Source organism: Pseudoliparis swirei, chromosome 8 (genome assembly GCF_029220125.1).
Source record: "Pseudoliparis swirei isolate HS2019 ecotype Mariana Trench chromosome 8, NWPU_hadal_v1, whole genome shotgun sequence".
NCBI lineage: Eukaryota > Metazoa > Chordata > Actinopteri > Perciformes > Liparidae > Pseudoliparis > Pseudoliparis swirei.
In genome coordinates this window covers 8141223-8167100 of record NC_079395.1, presented here as the reverse complement: position 1 = coordinate 8167100, position 25878 = coordinate 8141223, and the positions used below count along the sequence as shown (strand labels likewise).

General features: G+C 42.3%; 2 protein-coding genes across 3 annotated transcripts in view; both read left to right on the top strand.

Annotated features, from left to right (window-relative positions):
* The window catches only part of LOC130198600 (rho GTPase-activating protein 29-like), a 33253-nt gene extending 31381 nt beyond the window's left edge, over positions 1-1872 (top strand). For both annotated transcript variants that reach the window (XM_056421824.1, XM_056421825.1), the window contains one exon: positions 33-1872. In XM_056421824.1, the coding sequence (XP_056277799.1) occupies positions 33-1178 (1146 nt within the window). In that variant the 3' untranslated portion in view covers positions 1179-1872. The remainder of the gene's footprint in view (positions 1-32) is intronic.
* Positions 1873-3069: 1197 nt separating this feature from the next.
* Positions 3070-25878, top strand: part of LOC130198599 (retinal-specific phospholipid-transporting ATPase ABCA4-like) — a 33242-nt gene continuing 10433 nt past the window's right edge. Inside the window, 29 exon segments of the mRNA XM_056421822.1 lie at positions 3070-3198; positions 4419-4531; positions 4746-4839; positions 5047-5188; positions 5414-5550; positions 6344-6471; positions 6647-6844; positions 9439-9528; positions 11599-11836; positions 12812-12951; positions 13460-13576; positions 14077-14274; positions 16246-16451; positions 17440-17616; positions 18134-18356; positions 18604-18825; positions 19063-19267; positions 19363-19455; positions 19898-20032; positions 20035-20088; positions 20600-20777; positions 21043-21174; positions 21577-21716; positions 21844-21981; positions 22605-22786; positions 22887-22992; positions 24183-24388; positions 25152-25206; positions 25446-25505. Coding sequence (XP_056277797.1) covers positions 4466-4531; positions 4746-4839; positions 5047-5188; positions 5414-5550; positions 6344-6471; positions 6647-6844; positions 9439-9528; positions 11599-11836; positions 12812-12951; positions 13460-13576; positions 14077-14274; positions 16246-16451; positions 17440-17616; positions 18134-18356; positions 18604-18825; positions 19063-19267; positions 19363-19455; positions 19898-20032; positions 20035-20088; positions 20600-20777; positions 21043-21174; positions 21577-21716; positions 21844-21981; positions 22605-22786; positions 22887-22992; positions 24183-24388; positions 25152-25206; positions 25446-25505 — 4060 coding nt within the window. The 5' untranslated portion in view covers positions 3070-3198; positions 4419-4465.

Sequence of the window (25878 nt, the reverse complement as noted above, 5' to 3'; positions counted from 1 at the left end):
TTGTAATCTAAATGTTTGTTTGGTCCTTCCAGAATGCCAAAGTGTACAAAAGATACTCGTCAGTAACCCCATCCTCACACATCATGGACGAGCTTCAGGAGGTCCAGCCGGGAACAGACAGAACAGCCGTCTCAGCCCTGGACAGGCTCAACGGGATCCAGACATCTAATGAAGGAGAAGTCCAGAGGTCGACCTTGGTGTTTGGCCGCCCCAGCACCACCAGCGCTGTGGCATCAAAGGTCGAGCTCCGCACCCAGCGCACCAGACATGTGTCTCGACCGATCAGCATGCCGCTGGAGCGCCTGCCCAACCCCGGCCGGATCAGCGAGAGGAATTACCGTAACAATGCTGCTAAAGATGGCGAAAGCTCTGCTGAGCAGGACCCGATCTCTGAAACCATACAGGAGATACCGGAGCCAGAAAAGGCTCGCCAAAGCGGCTCATCACGGGTCAGCACGTACTACATCACCCCTTTCATTGACACGCAGACGATGCCGAGGAGAACGTGGGACAGGAAGTACAAGCACTATGATGTTACGCCCAGGACCGCCATGATCGTGGCCAACCTGCCCTCCTCTGCCAGCTCTGGAGTCCAACCTGTTAAGGCAACGGTGGCGGTCACAGCGGCCACGGCTTCTGTGCTCCCCGCCACATGTAGTGTGAGCACCGTTTTCTCCAACAACCCCTACACAGTGTCAGGCAAGCCTGGCTGGACTTCTAAAAGGGAGAACGATGCAGATAATTCGGTCGGTCCGTCCAGCAGCTCACCAAACCTCATGTTGACGCTTAGGGCAGCGAGAACTCTGCAGCCTCCCCCGGGAACCTTCTATAAGCCCCCTGTTTCCATCAACAGCAGGGCGAGGACGCTTCCAACCTGGACCGCTACCACCACCACCACCACCACCACCACCTCATCGACCGCCCCCACCAACTCCGCCCAGGTAGTCGCCCCGTCCCCCGCCCTGACGAGCCTCCCACGGACACGGCTCCAGACACAGGACTCCACCGACAGCGTCATTGACCCCGGGGTCTCGACCTTCACGACCCTTTCGCCCCCACAGTCCCCGCCCCCGAGCAGCCCAGACGATCTCAGCCCCAGTGACACTAAACCCGTCTACCAAAGACTGCGAACTCGGCGGCTGCAGGAGCTGGAGCACAGAGAGGCCCATTTTGTCTGATGCCAAAAAAACATATTATATCTGTAAATATGAATGTATCGGTGCCATCGTGTATACTGTGGAAGACTATTTTTATCATACAAGCTAAGAGTGGGAGAACGTGTAGGCCTGTGAAATTAAACCATGAAAGTGTTATAAGTACTAATATATTGTATTTTACATGTTCAAAAGGTCAACAGTGGTTGGTCTCCCGAGCATTCGGAACAAACCGATGCTGTGTAAACTTTAAATGTTTTAATATCAGAAACATGCGTTGGCCAACCACACATTGACGTTGTACTGTCTATCATTTTCCTTGCTTGAATTGAAGCTTTAAGTTCATGTACAATGTTCAATTTGTTATGAAATTATACTTTATTGTAATCACACAATGCACTTAACACAGGTTCAAATTATAATGTTGCTGTTAATTTTTGTATTTTACTCCAAGGAACGGATGGAGGTATTTTTACCCGAAGAAATATTCAATTTAAAAGAGTTCAACAGTTTTATCTTTTTTAATTTGTTGCCTGTGATTGGTACATCTTTTCTCAGTATGTAAACCTTATGTATCTGTTTACGTTTTTTATACTCATTCCTACATACTGCATGTTCGTCGCAGTAATTTTGTCTCATCGCATTATTGTGACTATACAGAAGGAAAATGACATGCAACCGTGGTTGCTGCAAATTAAAAATGTAGTTTTAACTTGTACTTCTGTTCCTATTGAGTTGTTATTATAGAGACTCGTTCAGAGCCTCGTAGAACAAGGCCCACCGCGTGTGTTTACTTGATGTGTGTTATTCATGCTGCCCAACAAATCACTGCATCCCTTTTTTAAATTGCAGCGCTTTGTGTATTTCAAACATGAATGCAATTTGATTTGTGTCTGTTTTGTTGCTGCGACGGACAAATTGGATAAAGACGTTCGGGCTGCAACTTCCAATTATTAGTTTCTTCATTATTAATTCATGAAAGAAAATAGCCAAATAATCACATTTTCCCAAAGCCTATAACGATATCTCAAAATTACTTGTTTTGGCTTGCCAACCTCTAAATCCCAATTCTAATTTGTTTTTAAATAATATAAAAAATATGCATATTTAAGAATATGGAAACCAATTTTTCTTTTTTAAAGGCCTTGAACAAATTGATTATTTGCCAACAAGTTTGAGCCCATCAACTATTCCAATGCGTGTTCAGCGTGTCAGAGAACCAGGGTTGTATCTTAAACCCTTTAGATATTGACATTATTCTGTAGCCACTTTGACACAGGTTTACTTTGTGTGTAACTTATGTGTGATATTTTTTCCTTCTTTATTTAGTGTTTTCCTGCCGTGGATCCAGTCAGAATCCGATACCCCTCAATGTATTTGGACCTTGGCGCTGGGTGCCATGGCATCCACCGAGCTCCATAAGCCAGTTTTGTGATCGGCTCGCTGTGTCTCTCTTACGGTTCACGGCAGGTTCAAGTGAGTTTAATGTCCAACTGTCAAGGTTTCAAAATCCCCAAACCTGATTACCCACGGCTCCCGCTCCACCGTGCCGAGATGCTCGGAGGAGTGAATCATTTCAGACGACGGTATCGACGTACTCGCATGTGACCAAGTCAGACCTCTGATTTACTCTCGACTTTCATAGGGACGACAATAACAGATAAATCCTGCTTGTGCACCGTTTCACGATGGTTTTGTCTCCTATTGTGATCAAACTTGGGACCCCCTCTCCCCCACAGGATGGGCTTTCCCTCCACCAGCACCCCCTCCTTTCCTCTCGAGCAGATATTCCTCTAATTCTGCCTCAAAATGGTTGACTTGTCTTTTTTTTCTGCCTGCCCATGTTGAGCTGGGAGATTAGAGCAATGAGATTAGGAGTGCTGCTGACCTACAGGCAGGAGCGAGAGAGGGGAGAGAGAGAGAGAGTGGGCAGCGAGGAGCCACACAGAGCTCCTCTACCTTGCTTCATGTTTCCCACCACCTCAGCTGCTTTGTGAACCTGTTCCTCTCGATGTCCTACGACTTTTATATCATTCCATAAGAGGTAAGCAACGTCTTTGTTCTTCTGTTGACAAAATAGGATGTGTTGTAAGATTATGCGAGAGCCGACAGGTGTGTGTGGCTAATTACTGTTTCTCAGAATGCTTCCAGTCAAACGTAATGTAAAGGTGTAAAGTTAAATACGGAGATGCCGGTAGATGCTCTTTAAAATGTTTGTTTTTATACCCGTGTGGCTTTTTGTATCGTGCTACTTAAATGCAGCAGTTTCAATACGAAATACCTTTCTTCACCTTTCTGTCAATCTTGTGCAAGGAAGTCCTTTTCTGTGTAATTACTGTTTGAGTAATACGGTGATTCCAGATAAATCAGACATAATGATACCCCTCACCCTCCTGTCGTCTCGCTCTTTGTCCTCTTGTTTTTCGAGACAAGTATTTATGTCCCTGCATCCTCCGTCTGCCAGTCTGGGGGTAATCTGTTGGACATGTCACTCCGAGCAAATTACTCTTCGTGTCCCGACGTTCTCTGAGCTCTCCTGCACATAACTTGTTTATGTGATTGACATCTGAGTTGTTGTTGATTGTGTTCAGCTCCAAAGTGAATTTGTTTTTTGGATTGCACTTGTCTGATAGAGGAGGTACACATCACCTACCAACTCCTGTTTATACGGTATAAGACTATTCATTTTAATATTTGTGATGGTGTTTTATTAACGTGCATGTGAGTGTAGTAAAGTTCTCCTGTTAACATGCCGACACAACAAACCGTGAAGCTGTTTTGCTCAGGAGCTCTTCAGCTGGGCGTCTACTTTACAAGTGGTTTTCAAGACCACCTTTCCAAGCTTGTAGTCAAGACCACCTTACGTAAACTCACAAATCCAAGTTAATGCGGGGACCAGCTACATTCAAATCTGAGTCACGCTCCGGTCAAAGCCAGATCACAGTCGGAGCATTGTCAGAGCAACTGATAAATGAGTTTTCCATAGATCCCAAGCTTATTTTATAGATATGCAGATATGGCATTTCATTAAAATCATAAAAGTGCATGTTATTTTGGAGAAGATGAAAACAGACACACACAAAACAATTGTCGTCCTTGGAAGATATTACAGAAAAATGTTTCAGAAAAATGAAGCAAAAGTAATTTCAAACTCAAAATTCAAGTGGCCTCAAGACCAGACCCAATAACTGGCTCCATCATCGTCCCTCCAGCCGACGGTCCGGTGTCTTCCAGAGAGCCGCTGATGGAATTGTCTCTCTGCAGGTTCGTCACCGTCTGATGACCCCGCCCAGGGGTGAAGCTGCGGAGCAATGAAGACAGGCTCTCAAATCCGCCTGTTGCTGTGGAAAAACTGGACCCTCCGCAAGAGGCAGAAGGTATTATTATTTGTATGACCTTTAGAAACAATATTCAGGATATTGCAATTCTAGTATAGTAACACTACAAACTTCAGTCTTCATATATATCTATAGAGTCCCAACACAACATCTTCAGACTGGTCGGGTTTGTTCCAGGGCCGTTGTGTCTGATCAGATTGTGCAGGTGGTCCAATGTTTCTTTGTAACTCCCACTTCACTTCTTTCTGTTCAGGTCCGCTTCCTGGTTGAGATCTGCTGGCCGGTGTTGTTGTTCATTGGTCTGGTGTGGCTGAGGAAGGCCAATCCCCTGTACCAACAACATGAATGTAAAAAGAGGAAAAACAACTCAATATCAAGCTATTGTTGTGATCTGTTTCATGAAATTCTGTAAAAAATAGATGAAAAGTGTCACCTAGATTCTGCTTTTTCTTTTCACGGGGAGAATAACACATCTTTACCTTTTGGCAGCTTTTTAAAAAAAATTCACTTCACCAGCCTTCAAGTTTACATAACTGTGATGTCTACTCCTTCAGGTCATTTCCCCAACAAGGCCATGCCTTCAGCGGGGATCCTGCCCTGGATCCAGGGCATCTTCTGCAACGTCAACAACCCCTGCTTCAGATATCCAACCAGAGGGGAGTCTCCGGGCGTTGTCTCCAACTATAATAACTCTGTGTAAGCCCAATTACAACACTCCCTAACTCTGAAACCTCCACAGTGCCAGCCACCTCATGGAGCTGTCATTTACATGTACTTATGTTTATGTTTAATAATAAATAGACATTTAAAGACACATTTTTGCTAAAGTGAAGCGATAATTGGATAATACATATTGACATTGTCTACAATCTAGAACATTTAGTAAATTAGACTAATTCAGTGTTTCTTGGCTCGCTCCAGATTGGCCCGGTTCTACGTCGATGTCCAGGAGCTTCTGCTCAACGAGACAGAGGTCCAGCTCAGCCATCTTTGGCGTGATATGACGTCCTTCTCAAACTTCATGGAGACATTACGCAACAACCCATCTGTGATGTCAGGTAAAGCGCAAGTGCGAGAAATGGTTCACACAGCAGCACTTACCTTCTCTCAAATGGCGAGTTTTTCGTTCTCATCACTTGTAATCAGAAGAGAAAAAGAGGCACAAGTCAGCGGTCTTTGATTTGAACTTTCTGGACTAAAGTTTTTAACCCAATGTGGACATACTTTTCCTTTTTAAAACGGTGATTTCCCAAAAAATGTCTAAACCCTCTCAGGTAACAAGAGCAGCACTTTCACCTTTACGTCTCTTCTGCACATCCTCTTTCTTCTGGCGTGTCTTGTGTTGGTCAGAGCACCGCCTTCCTCCTCCGTTTTAAAAATCCTGTCTTTATCTATAAACGTCTCACTTCTATGTAGCATTTAGCAAATTTACTCTGCGTACATTGGCATTCATTTTCCACCATTATTTGAGTTATCAGAAGTTGTATTGGGATGAACCGATGGATGTACACTTTATAAATGTTTACTATTGTTTGGGTAACCACTAAAAGCATGTGAGCTCAAAACAAAGACTCATCCAGGACAGTGGTGTAGTCACGGTATTGCGGTCATTCCTATGCACATGATTGTTCATGACGTGGCCTGAAGGCGCACATTAAATAGGTTGTTAATAATACTTAAATTGAAATTAACGTACAAACCCACATCCTTGTGTTCGTACGCCCTTAAGCTTTTCAACCCTTTCCCTGAAGCAACCTGCCGATCGTTCTCGCTGTGGGCCTCGCCCTCTGTTTGTGGTTCATGTTGTCTTCAGTGGTTCTAACCTTTCCCTATCTCTGCTGCTCCTTGTAGGCCACGGGCTGAAGATCAATGATATTCTGAAGGATGACGAGGTTCTGACGGCCTTCCTTCTGCGAAACGCCGGCCTCTCCGAGTCGATAGTCTACCAGCTCGTCAATGCAGAAATACGACTAGAACAGGTGACACTCGGAGGGAACAGTTTCAGCTTGGGCTCATCTTGAAACAATATTGAATACTTAAAAAAAAGAATCTGTGGTAAAATCCAGATTAAGAGGTGATCGTTATAATAAATAAGGATTTTTGAGACATATCCCACAATAATCCAAGCATTCCTTTTGTTTCCACGCTCCCTAGTTTGCCTTTGGTATCCCAGACCTGCAGCTGAAGGACATCGCCTGCAGCCAGGCTCTGCTGGAGCGCTTCATCGTCTTCCCCAGTCGCATGGGGCTCTACGGGGTGCGCAACGCCATGTGTGCCCTCAGCCAGCCGAAGCTGCAGAAGATAGAGGACATCCTCTACGCCAACCTGGACTTCTTCAAACTCTTCAGACTGGTAAATTGTGCTTTGAATACAATATTTGTCCAAGTCAAATGAATAAATAAACAATGGTATGTTATTCATTCATTATATATTCACCTTATATCTTATTATCCTGTATTTCCGATGACCTTGGTGGATGTTGTTCCTTCCACACATCCTCTCCTCACTGTTTTTTACTTTCTTTGTTGACATGGTTATCATTTATTCTCTGAAGGATGCTTTTGATTCAGACTGATATATATTTGGTGCGGTAGCTCGTATACCTGACAGCAGGACGACGTGAGTGGGATTAAGTAAAAAATACAGTTCAGTGTGTGTGTGTTCATCGTAATGAATGAAGATGTCACCTATTGGTTTGCATCATTTTTGGACAACCATCCAGCTCTATGGTACACGTGTCTGTCTTTGGATACACAGAGAAGTCATTGTTGGTTTCGGTCTTTTTAATCTTATTTGTTGACTAGAAGAAACATATGAAATATCACAAGACTTATGCTTCATGGAAACGGGATCAGGAAAAACTCCCCAAAATAGAAAAATCCTTTCACAGGGATAAAAAAGGGTAGAAACCTCCAGGAGAGCAACAGAGGAGGATCCCTCTCCCCGGATGGACAGAAGCAACAGATGTCATGTGTACAGAAGGAACCATTACAGAGTTACAACACTTTCAATGAGTGTTTCAAACTGTTTACAAATATATTCACGAAAAGCAAGAACCAAAGTGGAAGAGGAGGAGGAGGAGGAGGACTGCAAGTCACAGATTCAATACATCTTTATGTTTTATTTATTTAAATGTATTTAAAGTATTATACTAATAATACGGTGATACATCCTTAAACCATACTATGTTGAACTTGTTCCTCCTTCACACCTTCTCATGTCTTCTATATGTGTCAGGTGAGTCAGCTGATGGCTCATGGCATTATCCCTCTTGGCCTGCTTCTCTAATGGGCTTAGTTCGACTCCGCCTACAGCCGATGAGTTATTCTGTAAGACGGGAGGCTGCTTCTCGTATAAATACATGACCAACATGAGCCTCTCTGAAGAGCACACATGGTTATCTGGTGGTTAGAGAGAGCCGGACTAAATGAGTGAGCATGACAGCAATGTGTCTGACATTACCTCTTTTTGAGGTAAATAGACTTCAGCAGTTGCTGCACTTACATAACGAGGCACAGTCTGGATGGATGTAATGGATTGATAGACTAATAAACTAAATCACTATGATCAACGTTGAATGACAATTTTATGACAATGACAATAAAGTTATTTAATCAATTTTCACTTTTTATTTTTTATTTCTCATCTCTTTTTGCTAATGTTGTTGTTGTTGTTGTTGCAGTTAAACAGTACTTCCCCCAGTAAAGTAATTTACTTTCACAACTGATATAAAGAAGCTTAACAATTATTTTTGGGTTTACTACTCAAAAACAGCTTCATTGGTACTGTGTGGATATTGTTTCATCATATTTGATGAACAGCCTCCAGACAACCCACCAGCTGATTACCACTCAGTTGTGTTGCTACACTTTGATTGGTGAGTCATGTGACATCCCGTTTCCCACTGTGAACCGGAACTTTGGTGGAACATTGCTTGTTTGTGTTGGACATCTAGTTTGCATATTGTATACAATATTTACCTATGTGGACAAAACACCATCAAGATTCAACACAATAGCTGTGAAGCAACACTACCATACCTGCAGTATTACACTCAAAATTTTTTCATTGAGTTATAGTTATTCCATCTTTTATTTACTGTGCAAATAAGTTTCTTGACTCATATGGCAAACTTTGTCCAATACTTTGCAAAGGGATTATTTTATCTTATCTTACTCGTTATTTTGTACTAAGTAGCATCTTAGTGGGGATCTATGCATTTAACCCATTAGCTCGATTAAGTTTAAAGCCCATTACCACAGTGACCTCTGCCTCGAAACAAGTTGTTACGCCTCTCAACACAATCCCTTTCTCTTCCCTCGCTTTCTCTCTTTCCCCCCCACGCCGCCCTCCTTCCTTCGTTCATTGAAATGCAAGCGTAAGGAATGCAGGAGGAAGGATATGGCATGTGTGTGTGTTTGTCTTTGCATTCGGGGTTTCCGTAGCCCTCAGCGCTCTGACCAGGCCTTTTCTAACGCCTACTGCTAATGGGCTCTCCAGATAACATCGTTGTAGGGGGTTGAGCGGAAGCATGTTTCGATATCGAACAACTGATACAGTCCAAGTTTGAAACGGGTTCATTTCCTCCATGAATACAGACGATACCTAAAATGTGTGATTAAAAAAAGAAGGCAGAATGGATAGTGTGATGGTTGGACGGTCTGGGTAGAGAATGGAATCTTCTTTGTGACAAATATTTCTTGAAACTCGGGTTTCTTGGAATTTAGAGTTTCTGTTTCACAGGTTTCTTGAGAGGTATGAATGCTGAACCGTCTAAGCTCATCATGGGACATCACTTAAACAGGGCAGTGATGATTATACTACAAAAGAACAGAGAACATGTTGTGTTCAACCTCTTCTGTGTTTCAGTTTTCATCTCATATTTTTAAAACACTGAATGAATGTTGTTCACTTGACTGATACATCTTGGGACCTTGTTTGCCCAGATGCCTCAGGTATTGGACAACAGCTCCGAGGGGATTGACCTGCACCTCTGGGGTCGGGTCCTTAAGGCGACGTCGGAGAAGATCCAAATTGTAAGTGCTCAAAGACCCTCAATCCCCTTTGGCTCCGGGCTCCTGCTCCTCTCCCTACGCTCCTCAGTCCTGCAGGATCAGAGGCACCAATATTTTTAGCCCTGCAGGAAACTCGTCTCTTCCGCTGCTCCCAGTTTGAGAATTGCTCACAAAGGAGGCTCAGCGATGGACTCAAAAATGTGGGGTGTGTGTGAACTGTACACGTGCTGATGTGTCATTGTACGCTCATGTGAAATGTGTGTAAGGGCATGTGTATGTGCTTCATGATTACACCTCTTCATGTGTGTGTGTGCGTGCTAGAATGTAGCATGTATCTATTTAATACAAATCAGAACCAAATAGAACAGAAATTCAACATGATAAAGGAGAATATAGTAGATACTGTAAAGGGATTTCATATAACGTAAAAATTATTGTAGATAAATATAATATAATGTGTATTTTATATTATATACTACAATAGATGAGTTCAGTGGATATTATAGATAAATAGAATATATATCGTAAAATAACAGAATAGAACCGAATAGATATTGCAGATGAATGGAATATAATTGATATAGATAAATAAAATAAATATTCTAGATCAATACAATATAATTGAATAGAGATGTAGAACAGAATATAATTGAATATGTTACAGCTCAACAGAATTTAACATATATTTCAAAGAATTATGATGGATATTTTTTTAATCTACCATGTTTTATAGAGCAGGATAGAATAGAACTGAATAGACATTGTAAATAAATAGAATAGATACATTTGTTCATGAATCTTGGTATGTGCTGTTATGAATTGGACCTCTACCAGTTGGTATAGTTATGTTATGTGACTACTGTATACTGTACTTAGTTACACACTACTAACTAAGTACTAGCACAAAGTCGAGCACACAAACAGCCACAAGAACAAACACAGAGTGGGTTGTGTTGTGTGTTCCTGCACGTTCACTGTATGTCCCAGGGGGGAGTGCATCCCATCATCACCTTAAGCTGAGTGTGGGAGAGAGAAGGGGAGGGGGAGGAGGGGTCAAGGGAGACAGAAATTCCTCTGAGGTGACACATCCTGTAGGTGGGTCCTTTGTATCACCGTGGTGACAGAAAGGCGAGCCAATTGTGTGTTTATGTGTGTGTGCATGTGTGTGTGTGTTCCCTTAAAAGGTTGCTTTGGGCACAGAAAAGAAATGACTCATTTTAATTACTGACCTCTGAAACCACATTGATTAACAATGTTACAATATAATCTTCATTTCAAATTGTGAGGGGATTGTAGAGCTAGTCTAGTAAAGATGAAGGCTTATAAAGAAATATTACTGAAAGAACACAACTCCACCTAAAAGCTGACCCCTTATGAGATCATCTAAAGATTTGTGACGGTCATTTCCAAGACGGCCCTCTTTCTTTAGAGAGGAAGGGATACCGGGGAGAAATGCACTTGGATGAAGCTATTCTTGTTCAATCAATTGGAGGATATTTAGGCCGTGAGAGAGGCGTCCGTCCAACATGTTTGCTTATCTTTCAAACTATTGTTTTCTAGAGATCGTTTATGCTACGCTATTCACACAGTACGCACAAATATGAAGGACAGAAATATCCCTGACCTGTAGATAATTATCTGACAAGAGGTACAATATTGTGACGCTAATTATTTAGGCTTTTATAGCAATACTCGAGATGTATTGATCCCGCTGGAGATAGGATGTTGTCTAGCCCTGGTTCGCAAAGTTTATGACTAAACACAAGTGAAATAATAAGAAAGTTAAGGTGGCAAGCTAACACACTAATTAATAACCAAGCTAGTTTTGGTATCCCTGTAAAAGTCCTGAAGACCTCATTAGCCTAAATTGTGGTTTTGTGTTTAAGGCTTATGAGCAATTATTTCAAGCTAAGTTTCGACACTGCCCTATGTGTGCTTTACATCACAGAGCAAAGGCTGAAGGTAGAAGGCCAAGCTCAACTGAAACACTGCTGTTGTTAACGACCATCGATGGATCTAATGAAGGTTTTAAGAAGGTACATCGATCACCGAGTGATTCTCTTTCAACTAGCTATCTCTGACCTTTTACAGCTGATGGAGCGGCCCAGTTCTCAGGAGCTCCTGAAGGCGGTTCTGTCTCTCTTTCAAGACGGGGGTCCCTCCTCATTCACACAGCTGATGTCCAGTGTGTCCGGCCTCTTCTGTGGGTACCCAGAGGGAGGCGGCTCCAGGGTCCTGTCCTTCAACTGGTATGAGGACAACAACTACAAGGTGTTTCTGGCGGTCAATGCAACCAAGAACCGCAACTATGTCTATGACGACACCACCAGTAAGTGAAGAGGTGTTGAACTGTATGTACAAGGCTCAATTCAATAGCATATGCATATGTGCTCGGGAAAAGAAGAACATGCACACTTCTCTTGCTCAGCATCACAATGTATTGATCCTGTTAACGTTTCAGTACCTGTGTGCTCAGGTGGGACAATAATTCTCTTAATAGTTGACAGCAGGATGTGTACAATCTGCCGCATGAAGATCCATTTTTAAGAAATGGAATGAAAAAAAACCTACATACCACAACAGATAATTCCATCTATTTACAATAATATTTGTGATGATTGAAAACATCGGCCATCCTTTCATAAGTCATTCGGAGTTGTATTATCAAATGCATTGGTTTTATCTCGAGCGTACAATAAGAAGGTCTGTAAGAGTCTGAGCAGCAGGGCTTGCTGTGGTATGTCATCATTCAATTCTTTAGAAGATAACGTTTGCAAATTAAATATCCCGTATAGCTTTTTCTATAGAGTGGTGCAGGAATGAGTTATCATCTTTACACGTTGGGTTCCCTCGTCTCAAAGTCTTTTGGTTAGAAGCAGGAAATGTGATTTTTTTCATTGAGCAGTCTTGGAAGTTATTGTCATCCATCCATATTCATCCATCAAAATATGTGTCAATGTATCAATATTATTTGAATTTTTTTTTCAACAAGTGGTTGCTTTGTGGGTTTATATATTTAACAAAAACTATGAATTTTGAGCAACATCAGTGTGTGTATCTTAATCTAGATTCAAATCTATCTAAAATATGACAAAAACATGTACAAGTCTAGCCATCCCCACACAGCTGTGGGTAACTAATTTAGCATCCTTGACTGGTGTCTGATATTTAATTGATAGTATCTGAATGCTACCAGAGTATGGAGGATAACAGTTCAATATGATGCTTAAGCCCTCTTACTATCTCTCTTATCCATTTTCATCTTCTCCTAATCTTGTTGTTTTTGCAATCGCTCTTCCATCAGCTCCCTCCTGCAACGCCTTGATGCAGACACTGGAGTCCAACCCTGTCACAAAAATTGTGTGGAATTCAGTTAAGCCCCTGCTGATGGGAAAGATCCTGTACACCCCCGACTCCCCTGCCGTCCACAAGATATTAAAGCGAGTAAGAGAGACCACCTCCAGCCCGACCCCTCACCTCTCTGTCTCTCCACTCACTTTTTCCTTCTCCTCCTTTTCTTTCACCACAAATCTGTTTTTATGCGTCCATTCCAAGCCCCCACCCTTCTTAGGAATGAGCTGACTACTGAGGCAGATGAGGGTGGGGGGGCGGGGGAGGGGTGGGGGGAGGTCTGCTGCAATGTGAGGAACGGGAGAGGAGGAGAGAATTAAACAATAAACTGAATGGAGGGTGCAGTGAATGTTTTTCAGTCAGTCACATCTCATTCAGCGTTCCTGACACAAAATAAATGTCACGTTTTTGTTCACGACACTTCAGAGACCTCCTCCCGAGAAGAAATTAACCTAATATGACTCTACTTGTTTATTTCCACTGATGTTTGAAAATCAGGTTGCCTGGATCTCACTTCTGTTAACTATTTGACATCAACATACACTGAGTTGATATTGTGTGTGTGTGTGTGTGTGTGTGTGTGTGCGTGTGTGTGCTGCAGGCCAACACTACATTCGAGGAGTTGGAGAGGTTGAAGAACATGGCCATGGCCTGGGAGGAGCTGGGACCTCAACTCTGGACGTTCTTCAACAGCAGCTTACAGATGAACATGATCCGGGTGGGAACGCTGCACGTACAAACATCATACCTTTGAAAGTATTTCAAATGTCGTATGATGCTCCAATTAAAAAGATCATCCGAGTACCAACGTAGAATAAGCCTCACTTTTAACATAACCAGCATTTGAAGCAATCAATAGTAAACACATTAACACATATCACTCTCATATGGATTTATGTCAGTGCTATTTAAAGACCGCAGGCACACTATCCAGCGAGCACTGGTTGCACTTAGCACATCCAATCAAGAGTTTATCACAGCAGCCTCCAGACAATCAGCATTCAGTTTGAGCATGTAATCATCTTCCCTCAGACATGGAGCTGACATTTTGAAATCGCATTAAATTTGTTGAAAATTAATAATGTTTATGGTTTAAAACCCAAAGGCATTTCACACTTTGCTTGATGCATATTCAGCTAACTAAATGTCACTTGTTCTTGCATGTGTAATTTGTCTCGATTACATGCATTAACTCTTTGTATGCGTCGATCGCTGCAGGACACGTTGAGAAACCCGACAGTGATGCACTTCATGGACGACAGCCTGGTGGACAGTAACGTCACCACCAAACACATTCTTAACTTCCTGTACAACGGTGCAGAGCAATACAGGGACGCGGACATGCCCAACTTTGACTGGAGGAATATTTTCAACATCACTAACCAGATCATACGCATGTTCAACAAGTATGGAGAGGTGAGAAACACAAGCTAGTCTGTCATCTGTTTTTCTCCTTTGCCCCAGTCAAATTTCCAAATGTTGCACATTCCCAGGACCAAGTGTTCAGCCTGTTTGTCAGACCAGCGTTCAGCTCTCCAGACAGGTGCATCGGTCTTCCAGGTCTGCTCCCAGGAGATTGCAGCCAGGCCCCTTTGAAACAGAGCAGGCCACTTAGCACCGCTATAGAGCCGCTCTCACGTCCTGTAGGCTGAAAGGTGGGGAGAACAAGCCTGCTGTCACCCCCCTCCTCCGCTCCCATTGTGGAGCCAGTGATGAAGTGGGGAGTAGGTGGCAGTGAGTCCCCCCCCCCATGAGCTCAATGTGGTTTTAGTGTATGGCCCCACATTGAAACAGACCCCTGCGCCTGCGAAATAAAAGAGGGCAAATCACTCTATCCATCCTTCACGCCTTCCCCTCTCTCCTCTCTCGACTGATTTAAAGGGGGCAGGGGTTGCGTTTTCGGTGAGCGCGCTATCAGTGCACGCATCTCAATCTGTCTTTTGTCTCCAGGTTCAGCATCCAGACCCTTCAGAGCCCCACAAACAAACCCAGGCGATTTAGCCAATTAGATATAGCTGTCAGCCAGCATTAGGCCGTAGGATAACTGCTGCTGCAGTTAGCATCGGGTCCTCTCATCAGGGGTATGTTTCTCACAGGGAAATCCCATTGGAACATGTGTATCAGTGATGGTCTTTCTTCTCAGCCCATCTCTGAGGGAACATGATTGTGCTGTGAATGTTTGGTCCCTTAAAGATGAATGGGAAGTAGTCTCTCTTTCTTTGAGGGCTCTCAGGGTATTGTACAGTAATGTGAATGGAGACATTAGAGACGGTGTACAGAGTGGTGTGGGGGTTAGAGAGCGCAGTATGTGTGTGTGTGTGTGTGTGTCTGGTGGGAATTCGCATGGCAATTATGTATGTTTCATGGGGGGAGAGTGTGTGTGTGCGTGAAAGTGAACCTAATTATTTGTGTGTAAGTTTATAGGTGTATGGAGTTGTGCTCATGCGCGTTTAGATACACGTGTTCATGTATTTGCTTTCCTGTGTGTGTGTGTGTGTGTGTGTGTGTGTGTGTGTGTGTGTTTGTGTCTGTCACTGCAGAATGAATGTCGTCGCTCAGATTTTCCCATGTCACCAGATCTTCTCGGTGAAAGATGGTACTGTTAAGGGCGAATGGAAATTCACAAAACTACATATCAAATGACCGATACCAATATTCCTGGTGCCAATACAATACCAGGGAGACTTTATTTATATACCGTATTAGAAATACCCTAGTTTCAGGAATATAAACATATTTACATTACATATTTAAACACAACACCTTTTTTTATTAATTTCTTTAAGTTTACAGAACATAAGCATAGTGTGTCAAATGTAAAGATTAAGTTGATATTTATATACATTTATTATTTGTACTACTTCATTGATTATTAGACCAGATCAAATTAATTTTATCCCCAGTGGGGAAAATTCTGTTGCAGTATTAAAGATAAGTAGAGCAAGTCAAATTAATAAATAATAAGAGGTATAACAAAGTAACATAACCATAACATAAAAAAAGAAATTAAATCATTTAGCGGCAGTGTCAGCAAGTCTAAGTTAACAGTGTACACTAGAGTAATATATGTATATTTGTATATTTTAGTGAGTAATGGTATGATTATTTATTATTACTTGTGTTAATTGTTGGCTCTAAATAAACCTGAAATTATATATATATATATTTCAAATGTATTAAAATAAGTAAACAAGACTTACAATCTGACCGAGTATTCAACGCCATCTATTCTGGACATAGAAGAAGAAGTAAATATAACTGGACTTAAAAGTGTTTGTTATTGTGGTTATAAGTGGCCAGCGCGACCGGTCATTCTCCGAAACTACGTTAGCTTACAACATCTTCCTAACATCAAATCCACAACGCCCTCTTTTCCCCTGATCATAGTGCATCAGCCTGGATAAGTTTGTGGCTTACACGGACGAGTCTCAGATGACCCATCAGGCCTTGCACCTGCTGGAGAAGAACAAGTTTTGGGCCGGCGTGGTCTTCATGGACATGTATCCCTGGACCATAAGTGTACCGCCGCACATCAAGTACAAGATCCGCATGGACATCGATGCTGTGGAGCGCACCAACAAGATCAAAGACAGGTCAGTAACAGTTGTGTGGACAGATGTTTTCTTACGAGGACCGCCCACCATTTTTTCGAATGACCCCTCAAGATAAAGCTCAGTGTCTACTTTTGACTCCTGTATGATATCGTTTCATTTGAAAAGGTCAAATGTATTGATATATTTGTGTTGCAGAACATGTTTTTTCTTTCTTTTTTCCTATCCAGTCAATTAGGCTGTGGCCCCAGATACTAGTCCCCAGTCTTTTAAGGGACGTAGTTTCCAAACCTTTGGTATTATCTCACAAATATTTAGAGTATACACATTTTATTAGCAAAGAAAAAAAGGCTTATGCATTTCATTGTAGCTGACTGGTATTCATACACACAGGGGACCGATCCAACCAGTACAGTTTAGACTCCCAAATCACCCCGACAACCCCACCGCTCCCTCATCCTTTTTCACGTTTGTTGCATTAATGAGGCAATTTATATGGATTTGTCACATTCCTCGAAGGAGGGAAAGAGAAGCCTCTCCAGCTGGGCTGAGTGTGTTTTACAAAGTCTCTTGGTGGTTCCATATTAACTCGATACCTGCCATTTCATCCTCCCATGGAAAGCTCTGGCATACATTTTCCTTTCCATTTGATCTTCCATTCATAAACAGACTGTATGTCAATAGCCCCTGGGGCGAGGAAAATGTTTTAGCTGTTTACGTGCACCAACAGGCTGTAATGGACCCAGTGGGAGCCCTGCCTCTCTACAATTGAATAATCAAATTGTAAGAGGGCTTTGCCTTGGACTTATCCGCTTAAGTAGAAGCTGTGTGTGTGTGTGTGCGTGTGTGTGTGTGAGTGCTTGCATGTGTGTCTCTAAAGATTGTGGCTTCAAGATACTGTAGTATGACTGTTTTATTGGGATTATTTAATTTAACAACAAAGAAATGCTTCAATAAATGTAATGATATTGTGGCTACATTTTAACGAACACGATGCTCGAGCGAACCGTTATTCACTCTCTGTGTTCAGGTACTGGGACCCCGGCCCCAGAGCAGACCCCATGGAGGATCAGAGGTACATCTGGGGAGGCTTTGCCTACCTGCAGGACATGATTGAACACGGCATCATCAAGCTTCACACAGGCCAGGACTGGCCACTCGGGGTCTACGTCCAGCAGATGCCATATCCGTGCTACGTCGATGACCTGTGAGTGAGCCGGTCCCCTTGTGCAACAGAAGATCTTTCACACAATCGATGGGTTACCACCCAAGAAAATACGTCTTTGACGGCATACAGAACATTTTTAAGCGTGACTACAAATGAATATTTACTAAAGTTAGCCATTTGTATTGCTATATGACAATGGTCAGTTACAAAGGTGAGAAAAAAGAGAAAGAGATTCAGTTTAAAGTGTAACAAGTGCATTTGAGAACAGAATAAATTAAATAAATGTGAAAACAATCCAAAACAGCTGGTTTATTCAGATTATCAACTTTTATGTGAAATTGTTAGTGCACGTGAAGCTGTAATGCAGTGGTTTCTGTCTTGATTTACTCTCTTAACTCACTGATCAACCTCTTGACTGGTGTGTTGGTTGATTGAAATTTCAGTGTCAAGCTCTTAAAATGCCAACCCGACCAGGACATATCAGTGCATCCTCACGGAACTTAAAGGTCAGCGATTGGGGTCACATCCTTACTTCCTCTCCTCTCTTCTGCTCCAGCTTCATGATCACACTGAACCGCTGCTTCCCCATGTTCATGGTGCTGGCCTGGATCTACTCCGTGTCCATGACTGTGAAGAGCATCGTGCTGGAGAAGGAGCTGCGCCTCAAGGAGACTCTCAAAGCCATGGGGGTCGACAGCGGAGTCATTTGGTACACGTGCTTCATCGACTGCTTCGTCATGATGACTGCGAGCACGGCGCTGCTCACCGCCATCATCATGGTACGAAAACAAGGCAGACGGGTGGAAGGAGGAGGATGCTGGAGAAACTACGGTCATGTTTTATTTGATGATTTGGAGGGTTTTTAATATTTTGCAGCGTGCAATGGTGTCCTCTTGTGGATGATTTAAAAAATATATATATTGGAGAGGGATTGTTTTTGTACTCATGCAGCTGATAGTTGCAGTGGCTCTGGGCTTGTTTACAGGTGTCAATATAATCACACGCATATCTTTTTTCCTCTCTAAGGGTGGAAAGGTGCTGAATTACAGCAACCCCATCCTCGTCTTCTTGTTCTTGCTGACGTTCACCATCGCCACCATCATGCAGTGTTTTCTGATGAGTGTGTTCTTCAACAAGGCCAACATGGCAGCCGCCTGCAGCGGCATCATCTACTTCACCCTCTACCTGCCGCACATCCTCTGCTTTGCGTGGCAGGACCGCATCACCAAGAACATAAAGTTGGCCGCTGTACGTCTGATGTCCTTGCGTGACTTATTTTACAAATACAGGGTTGGGTGTATTTAATCCAATTTCATGTTTCTAAGGGAGATTATCATAAAGCAAACATTGATCAAAAGTCTCTGCTCTTACAAATGGCTCCAACAGATGATTATGTGTGTATTTGTCACAGACGTTGAAAAATGTCAAATCTTGAGACATTTAATTATTTCTTTTCACGATTCGTGCGTCCCGCTGCTTCTGTAGAGCGTGTTGTCTCCGGTGGCCTTCGGCTTCGGGACAGAGTACCTGTCGCGGTATGAGGAGCAGGGTTTGGGTCTGCAGTGGGACAACATCATGACCAGCCCGTTGGAGAAAGACACCTACTCCTTCCTCACCTCCATCTTCATGATGGGGTTTGATGCTGTCCTCTACGCCGTCCTGGCCTGGTATCTGGATAACGTCTTCCCAGGTTGGACTGCTGATAGACTGCATTGTTTACTTTACTGCTTTATAAGTACAAGAAGTGTATCAAACTGAGGATTATATACAATGTCTCTTCCACAGGAGAGTACGGCATTGGTCGACCATTCTACTTCCCATTCCAGTCCTCCTACTGGCGAACACCTGCACCCTCACACATAGGAATGGCTGATCAAGGTTAGTGTCACTGACCCTAAATGTCTTCCCTACCTCATAAGTGAGAAGCAGCCCAGTGACTGGAGGTTTGTTGCTCAGTTTTGCCACAAAAAACACACACACTGCTCTCCACAGAAGCTTCTAATTCCAGCTGGAATAGTGTTATTGTATTGGAAAGGTCAATATTAGATTCGCCCACGAGAAAGATGTTCTCCCTCGCCTCCTCCAGCACTCCCAGATCAGGAAATGAGTCAGCATGTTGGTAGACAACCTTTATTGCACTCTGGCCAGCACCAAGGCATCCCAGCCAACATAATGTTTGCATTAAGTAAAGAGCAAGTTTGCTAGACCTTTGATCCAAATGTTGCATATTTCATAAACATCTCATAGTAAGCAAATCAATAAAAACAGCAACTTTACACCGGGGAACTTTAGAAATGGCTCTGCAATCTGTCTTCTTTAGATCCAGATAATCCTGAAGCAGAAAACATGGAGAAGGACGTCGATAGCAGAGAGACACCGGAGACACATGCCTGTAATGGCTCAGCGAGCAGGAGAGCCTGTAAGCACCAACGTAAGAGGGATCAACTGGAGAGAGAGGGGAGCTGCTAAGGCGACCGGAGGAAACTACAAACCAGGAGGAGTGTCAGGAAGGTGAGGACACAGAGCTGACAGAGCTGAAGCCTAAAGGCAAGCTCTGGGGAAAGAAGGACTGGCTAGAAATGAGAAAACGACATCAAACTGCATGTGGAGAACACACTGAGGACATCTAGTGGACACAAATAGTAACACATCACACTCTGGATAGAAGACTAAGAAATACTATTGAGGAAAAAAACAAATAAAAAGGTGATCTCATTCTCCTAATGATAAATGATTTAAATATGTATTTATATGTTAATGGGAAACATTTAGCAGTCAAAAGTTATTAAATATTCAAACCTCTCTATTGTTACTTGACTCAGGCCCCAGTTAAGCCAGTGAAAGGAAGGGAAGGACATATTTAATGTGAAATACCCTTAAATTTAAGGACTAAAACTTTTTTATTCGTACGTGTTTTTGTTTCACCATCTTTCCATTTCTATTGGTTATTGTGTTAAGCATTGTATAATCAAAATGCATCTAAAGAAAAGTGTTGACTCTGCCTTGTTGTTCTTCCATGCAGGTCAGTTGTTCTTCGAGCCTGACCCATTGGGCCTGGTGATGGGGGTGCAGATTGAAGACCTGGTCAAGGTTTTTGATGGAAGTTCTCGTCCAGCTGTCAACTGTCTCAACATCAATTTCTACGAAGGCCAGATCACATCCTTTTTGGGTCACAACGGGGCTGGAAAAACCACCACTCTGTAAGCCGAATCAACTCTCAAGTTATAAATGTCTTTAATTGCTCAGTGGAGTAAAAGCTCACTCTAAAAAAAGATGTAAACTCAGGTTATGTTAGAATTATCTAATTGAATAAGCTTTTTAAACGAGTTCCAAAGAGTCAGACGTTGACTTGTTCATATGTCTATTCAACAATTTTTAATTCTTACAAGCTGATAATCTCCTGACTGTCCAAGCACAAAGTGGTCGGTCATAGTTTGCTGTTGTCTGTGTTTCTGCTCTGTCCAGGTCCATCCTGGCCGGCCTGTTCCCTCCTACATCCGGTACAGCCTACATTAAAGGCAGCGACATCAGGACTGACATGGACACGATTCGCTCCTCCTTGGGGATGTGCCCGCAGTACAACATCCTCTTCAACCAGTGAGTCCCGCTGCAGACCGACAGGACTGGAGTATTTTCAGTATAAAGACATGTACATGCATTCAGTGGTAACCATAATTAAGAGACTATTTATGTTGAAGAACAAACTAAAATGACCCTTCAATTGCATGTTCTTAGTTTAAAGGTTGCCACGGTCATTTAACTTTAAAAGAATGTCTACATTTCTAATTGCGTGAGGAACACATTTTGTTAAAATCAATACATTCTTCACACGTTTTCTTTGACCGCAGTTTCTGAAAGCCAGAACCAGCAGAACGTAACTGATTCACTTCCCCATCCAGAAGCAACCGCACAGTGCAAACACTGTCAAAACAACGATTTAACACTCTTCCTCAGTAAAAGTAAAAAAACATTATTATCGCTGCACTGTTTGTGTCCCAGCCTCACAGTGGAAGAGCACATCCTGTTCTACTCGCTGCTGAAGGGTCGGACTCAGGAGGAGGCGGAGAGGGAGGTTGAGGACATGCTGGTGGACCTCGGGCTGCCTCACAAGAGAGACGACGAGGCTCAGAACCTCTCAGGTGGACCACTTGTTTCTCTGTGTTTGTGAGAGGAAGCGAGTGACAATTGCATTCATTCCTTCACCATTGTTTCTGCTCTGAACTGTTTGTTGCCTCTCACACACACACACACACACACACACGACAGGCGGTATGCAGAGGAAACTGTCAGTTGCCATGGCGTTCGTTGGAGGGTCAGAGGTCGTGATCCTGGACGAACCCACTTCAGGAGTGGACCCCTATTCCAGGAGATCCATCTGGGACCTTCTGTTGAAATACAGAGCTGGTAAGAAATTTTACTGCAGCAAATTTAGCCCATTGGGGCGCCACATTTTAGCTCTCCAGGTCAACACTTCATCCCTTTGGATCCAAAGTTTACCCGAACCAGGACACATCTCACTCCTCAGGTCCACTTTTTAATGCTACTCTGGAAACAGTGAAGAATGAAAGCAAATCTTTTCACAGGCTGTCAGCTCTCCTGAGGCTCTTGAATTAAGTCGTGAACTGATCAAACGGAAAAATTCATCTAACAGAAGAAGAAAAAAATGCAGTCACAAAATCAATAATCTGTTGGAAAAAGCAATTTAAAGTTATGGTAACTTGTAACTTTTGTGTTCAGTGAGATGAACAAAAACCCTGATGGGCATGAGGAAAAGAAAATTCTGGTTATCGGTTTTCTATGTTTGCTCTAAATAGTTTTCTCTCCGTTTTGTTGATGAGTTAAAAACAGGTAAGAACAAAAGGTCTTGCTTACATGATCTTTCGAAGTTAAGTCATAAACACAGGAGAGAAAACTTCACTTTATGCAGATTTCCTCCCCATAAAAATGAGCCACTTTGATCCAGATGACTTAAAAAGTACCTAATCAAAGTAAAAAGTACCTAATCAGAGGTTTTCCCCTTTGTGCAGGCCGGACAGTGATCCTGTCCACTCATCACATGGACGAAGCTGATCTGCTGAGTGACCGTGTCGCCATCATCTCCAAAGGACAACTCCACTGCTGCGGATCCCCCCTCTTCCTCAAGAACTGTTTCGGAGTTGGTTTCTATTTGACACTTGTCCGCCGGATAAAGGATCTCAAGAAGAAGGAGGTACGCTTGACCCATTACAGAAAAGGCAGCCAGATATCCAGCCGTCTCTCTATTCTACTTCATTGTAAAACACGTTCTTGTTCATGCTGCTTTCTAGCAGAATGAATGCGACTGTGCCTCAGACTGCTCCTGTTCCTGCTCCATCTGTAACACATGCAAAGACCAGTCTCAGACCCAGTGCCAGCACCGAGACAGAGTTCTGGATGGTAAGTGAACGCAGCATTTTAGTTTCACTGGAACTGCATACTCCTGAGCTTCTCCTCTCTCCTCACTCTTGTTCCTCTCTCTTATGGAGAAACAACTTTTAGACCCACTGAGGGATGCATTCGTGGACAGTGGGGACATTTTGACTTGACCCTACTTCTTCAAGGTTTTTTAGGTTATGGTTAAATTCAGATTTAGGTTAAGATTAGGAAAAGGTTTGGGGCCAGGCAACTAGTTTCCATGGTTAAAGCTAGGGGTAGGAACAAGGGAACTAGGGTGGTTCTCGAGGTATAGGGCCAGTGTGTTATGAATATTATATTCCATCTCTGGAGTAAATGCCCCAAAACCTACAAACTGGTCCTTTAAATGTCAGTAAGAAGCAGGAGCTTAACAATCAAAACTCAGCTAAAATGCTTATTAAGGACTACGTGAGGTTGCTTTCATGTAAATGTATCGAGAGTGCTGGCAACACAATCAAGCAAACCCACAGCCGACGTCAGATTTTGAATGAAATATTAAATTAATATATTTTATTTATACTTTATTTTGTATGATTATATGCCTATGCATCTATGTGTAGTGTGCACATCCTTTCTTTTTCATAAGCATATCAAGAAAAGAAAAAAAGAGAGATTTTTAATAAAATATCGATGAACCATCATTGGCTCTTGGAAGAATCAGTGTTTTCCAACATGGACTCGCCCACTTAAAAGCAGCGAGGAGATTCCTGACCTAAATATAAATACAGAAATCTCCAAAGTGAAATAACCAAAACTGTTTCTTGCTCACAGAGAGATGTTTTTAAAGCTGTTAAGTCAACGAAGGTCCTCACAAGTACAGCAGTACAAACCTGTGTGTGAGTGTTAGTGTGCACTGGGTGATCTCATGAGTGGCCCACTTATCCAAGTTGTTAAACAGACCCAGAAACAGAGCACTTTATTTTCTCACATGTATAATTCAGTGATGATATTGACCCACATGCTTTCCCTCCTACATCTGCTCGAGGACACTTTATTTTATAAGCAATGATTCAAGCAATTTACTCATGTATTTTACTGCTTGAATAAGGGTGTTTGTTTTTTGTTTTTTGCATAGTTAGCAGTTTCTCTTCTTTTGTCCCTTTCATGCTATTTCGTGAACACTTTACTTTGAACTACCCCACTCCAAAAATGATTTTCTGTCTTCTTCCCAGGGGATGTAGACAACATCACTAGCCTCATCCACCACCACGTTCCTGAAGCCAAGCTGATCGAGATGATCGGCCAGGAGTTGACCTATCTGCTCCCCAATAAGGGCTTCAAACACCAAGCGTATGCCAGCCTGTTCAGGGAGCTGGAGGAGACGCTCGCTGACATGGGCCTCAGCAGCTTCGGCATCTCTGATACGTCACTTGAAGAGGTACGGGCATCACTGGTTCAGCTTTGTGAATTCTGATATCATTAATAAGTAAACACCCACAGCCGGGTTAAATAAAAACACGTACGCTTTTGATAATAACTTTTACAATTGAAAAGCAACCTTTTCTGTTTTTTTCATTGATTACTGTGTTCTTAACGTCTTGTTTTTTATTTACAACAAAAGATGAATACATATCTGCTGCTACAATAAGATTATTTAAGTTTTTTCAAATACAGATCAATTTGTTAAATCATTTCCATGGATACAATTAATTGAATTTTCCTGAGGACGTTTTTAGCTCTCTTCTTCTCTCTCTCTCTCTCTCTCTCTCTATGACTCCCTTATTTGTTGTTATCTCTGTCCACTATCGAATACAATTTTGAATTGCTAAAAACATTCCCTATAAATGAGAGTTAGTATCTTGAAACAATAAAAAGGCGTGTTACTGCACTACAAAGAGAACAAATAAATACATTAATGTGTTATATATTCTTGAAAAAATTGTATTCTTTAGCAACAGGTTAAAGTGATCTTTCCAAACTGACATATTTCTTCAGTCATTCAAAGAAGAAAATAGACCAAAGTCATTTAGATTGATGAAATAAGTTTATAATACATGTGATTTTTAACAGAATCTTCAAGTTTAATAAAGTGGAAATGAAAACTTACACAATATTACTTCTGAACTTCAAGGATGAACTCTATATTTAATGCATGAAAAAGTTTTTAATGTCTAAGGAAGTCGTGTTTTTTCTCTTCCCAGATCTTCATAAAGGTTACTGCCGATGGAGAAGCCGCGAATAATGCCAGCACTGCTGGTAAATACCACTACTGGTAGTCCACATGGCCTTTTCCTGGAAGAGACCTCTGACCCGCTGTCCTTTATCTCCCAATCGCATTGTCTCACAGCTGTTTTTATTGCTGTTGTTGTTGTTGATTCCATTACTTTATCACCAGCTACTTGTCTTGTATTTGCATGTGGTGTGGTGCATCCTTTATGAGTTGTAACCCTCTAGTGTGTGTGTTTTGTGTCTTATTTGTGCACCCCCACCTCTAGAACAGTGGATGTTACAGCGGAGAAATAACGACGGCAAAGTTGAATTAGAGGGAGATGAAGGTCAGAGACTCAAGAGGAGAATTTCTTTTCATTCAATCGGCTGGACTTCGATCAGTAGAAACAAGAATAATTTGTTATTTAGATTGAAAATTACTTTTTTTGACCAGGTATGCTTCTCTGTGACAAATTGAATGACGTTAAGTGTAGTAAGGATATTGTGCTCTAAGCAGTTTAAGTGATCTAGGTCTGACATGTAGAGCAGATGCTCTGCTTGTAAAGTTAAAAAAAGAAGCAATGCATCCAGTAATCTTAATCTTTATTTGTTCAGCTTTTTCAGCTTGTTGCTCTTTTCTAGTACAACAGTGCTTTACATTAAAATCCCTACCTTTTCTCACATTTATGATTTGTCAGAAACCAATCGAATACCTCAGAT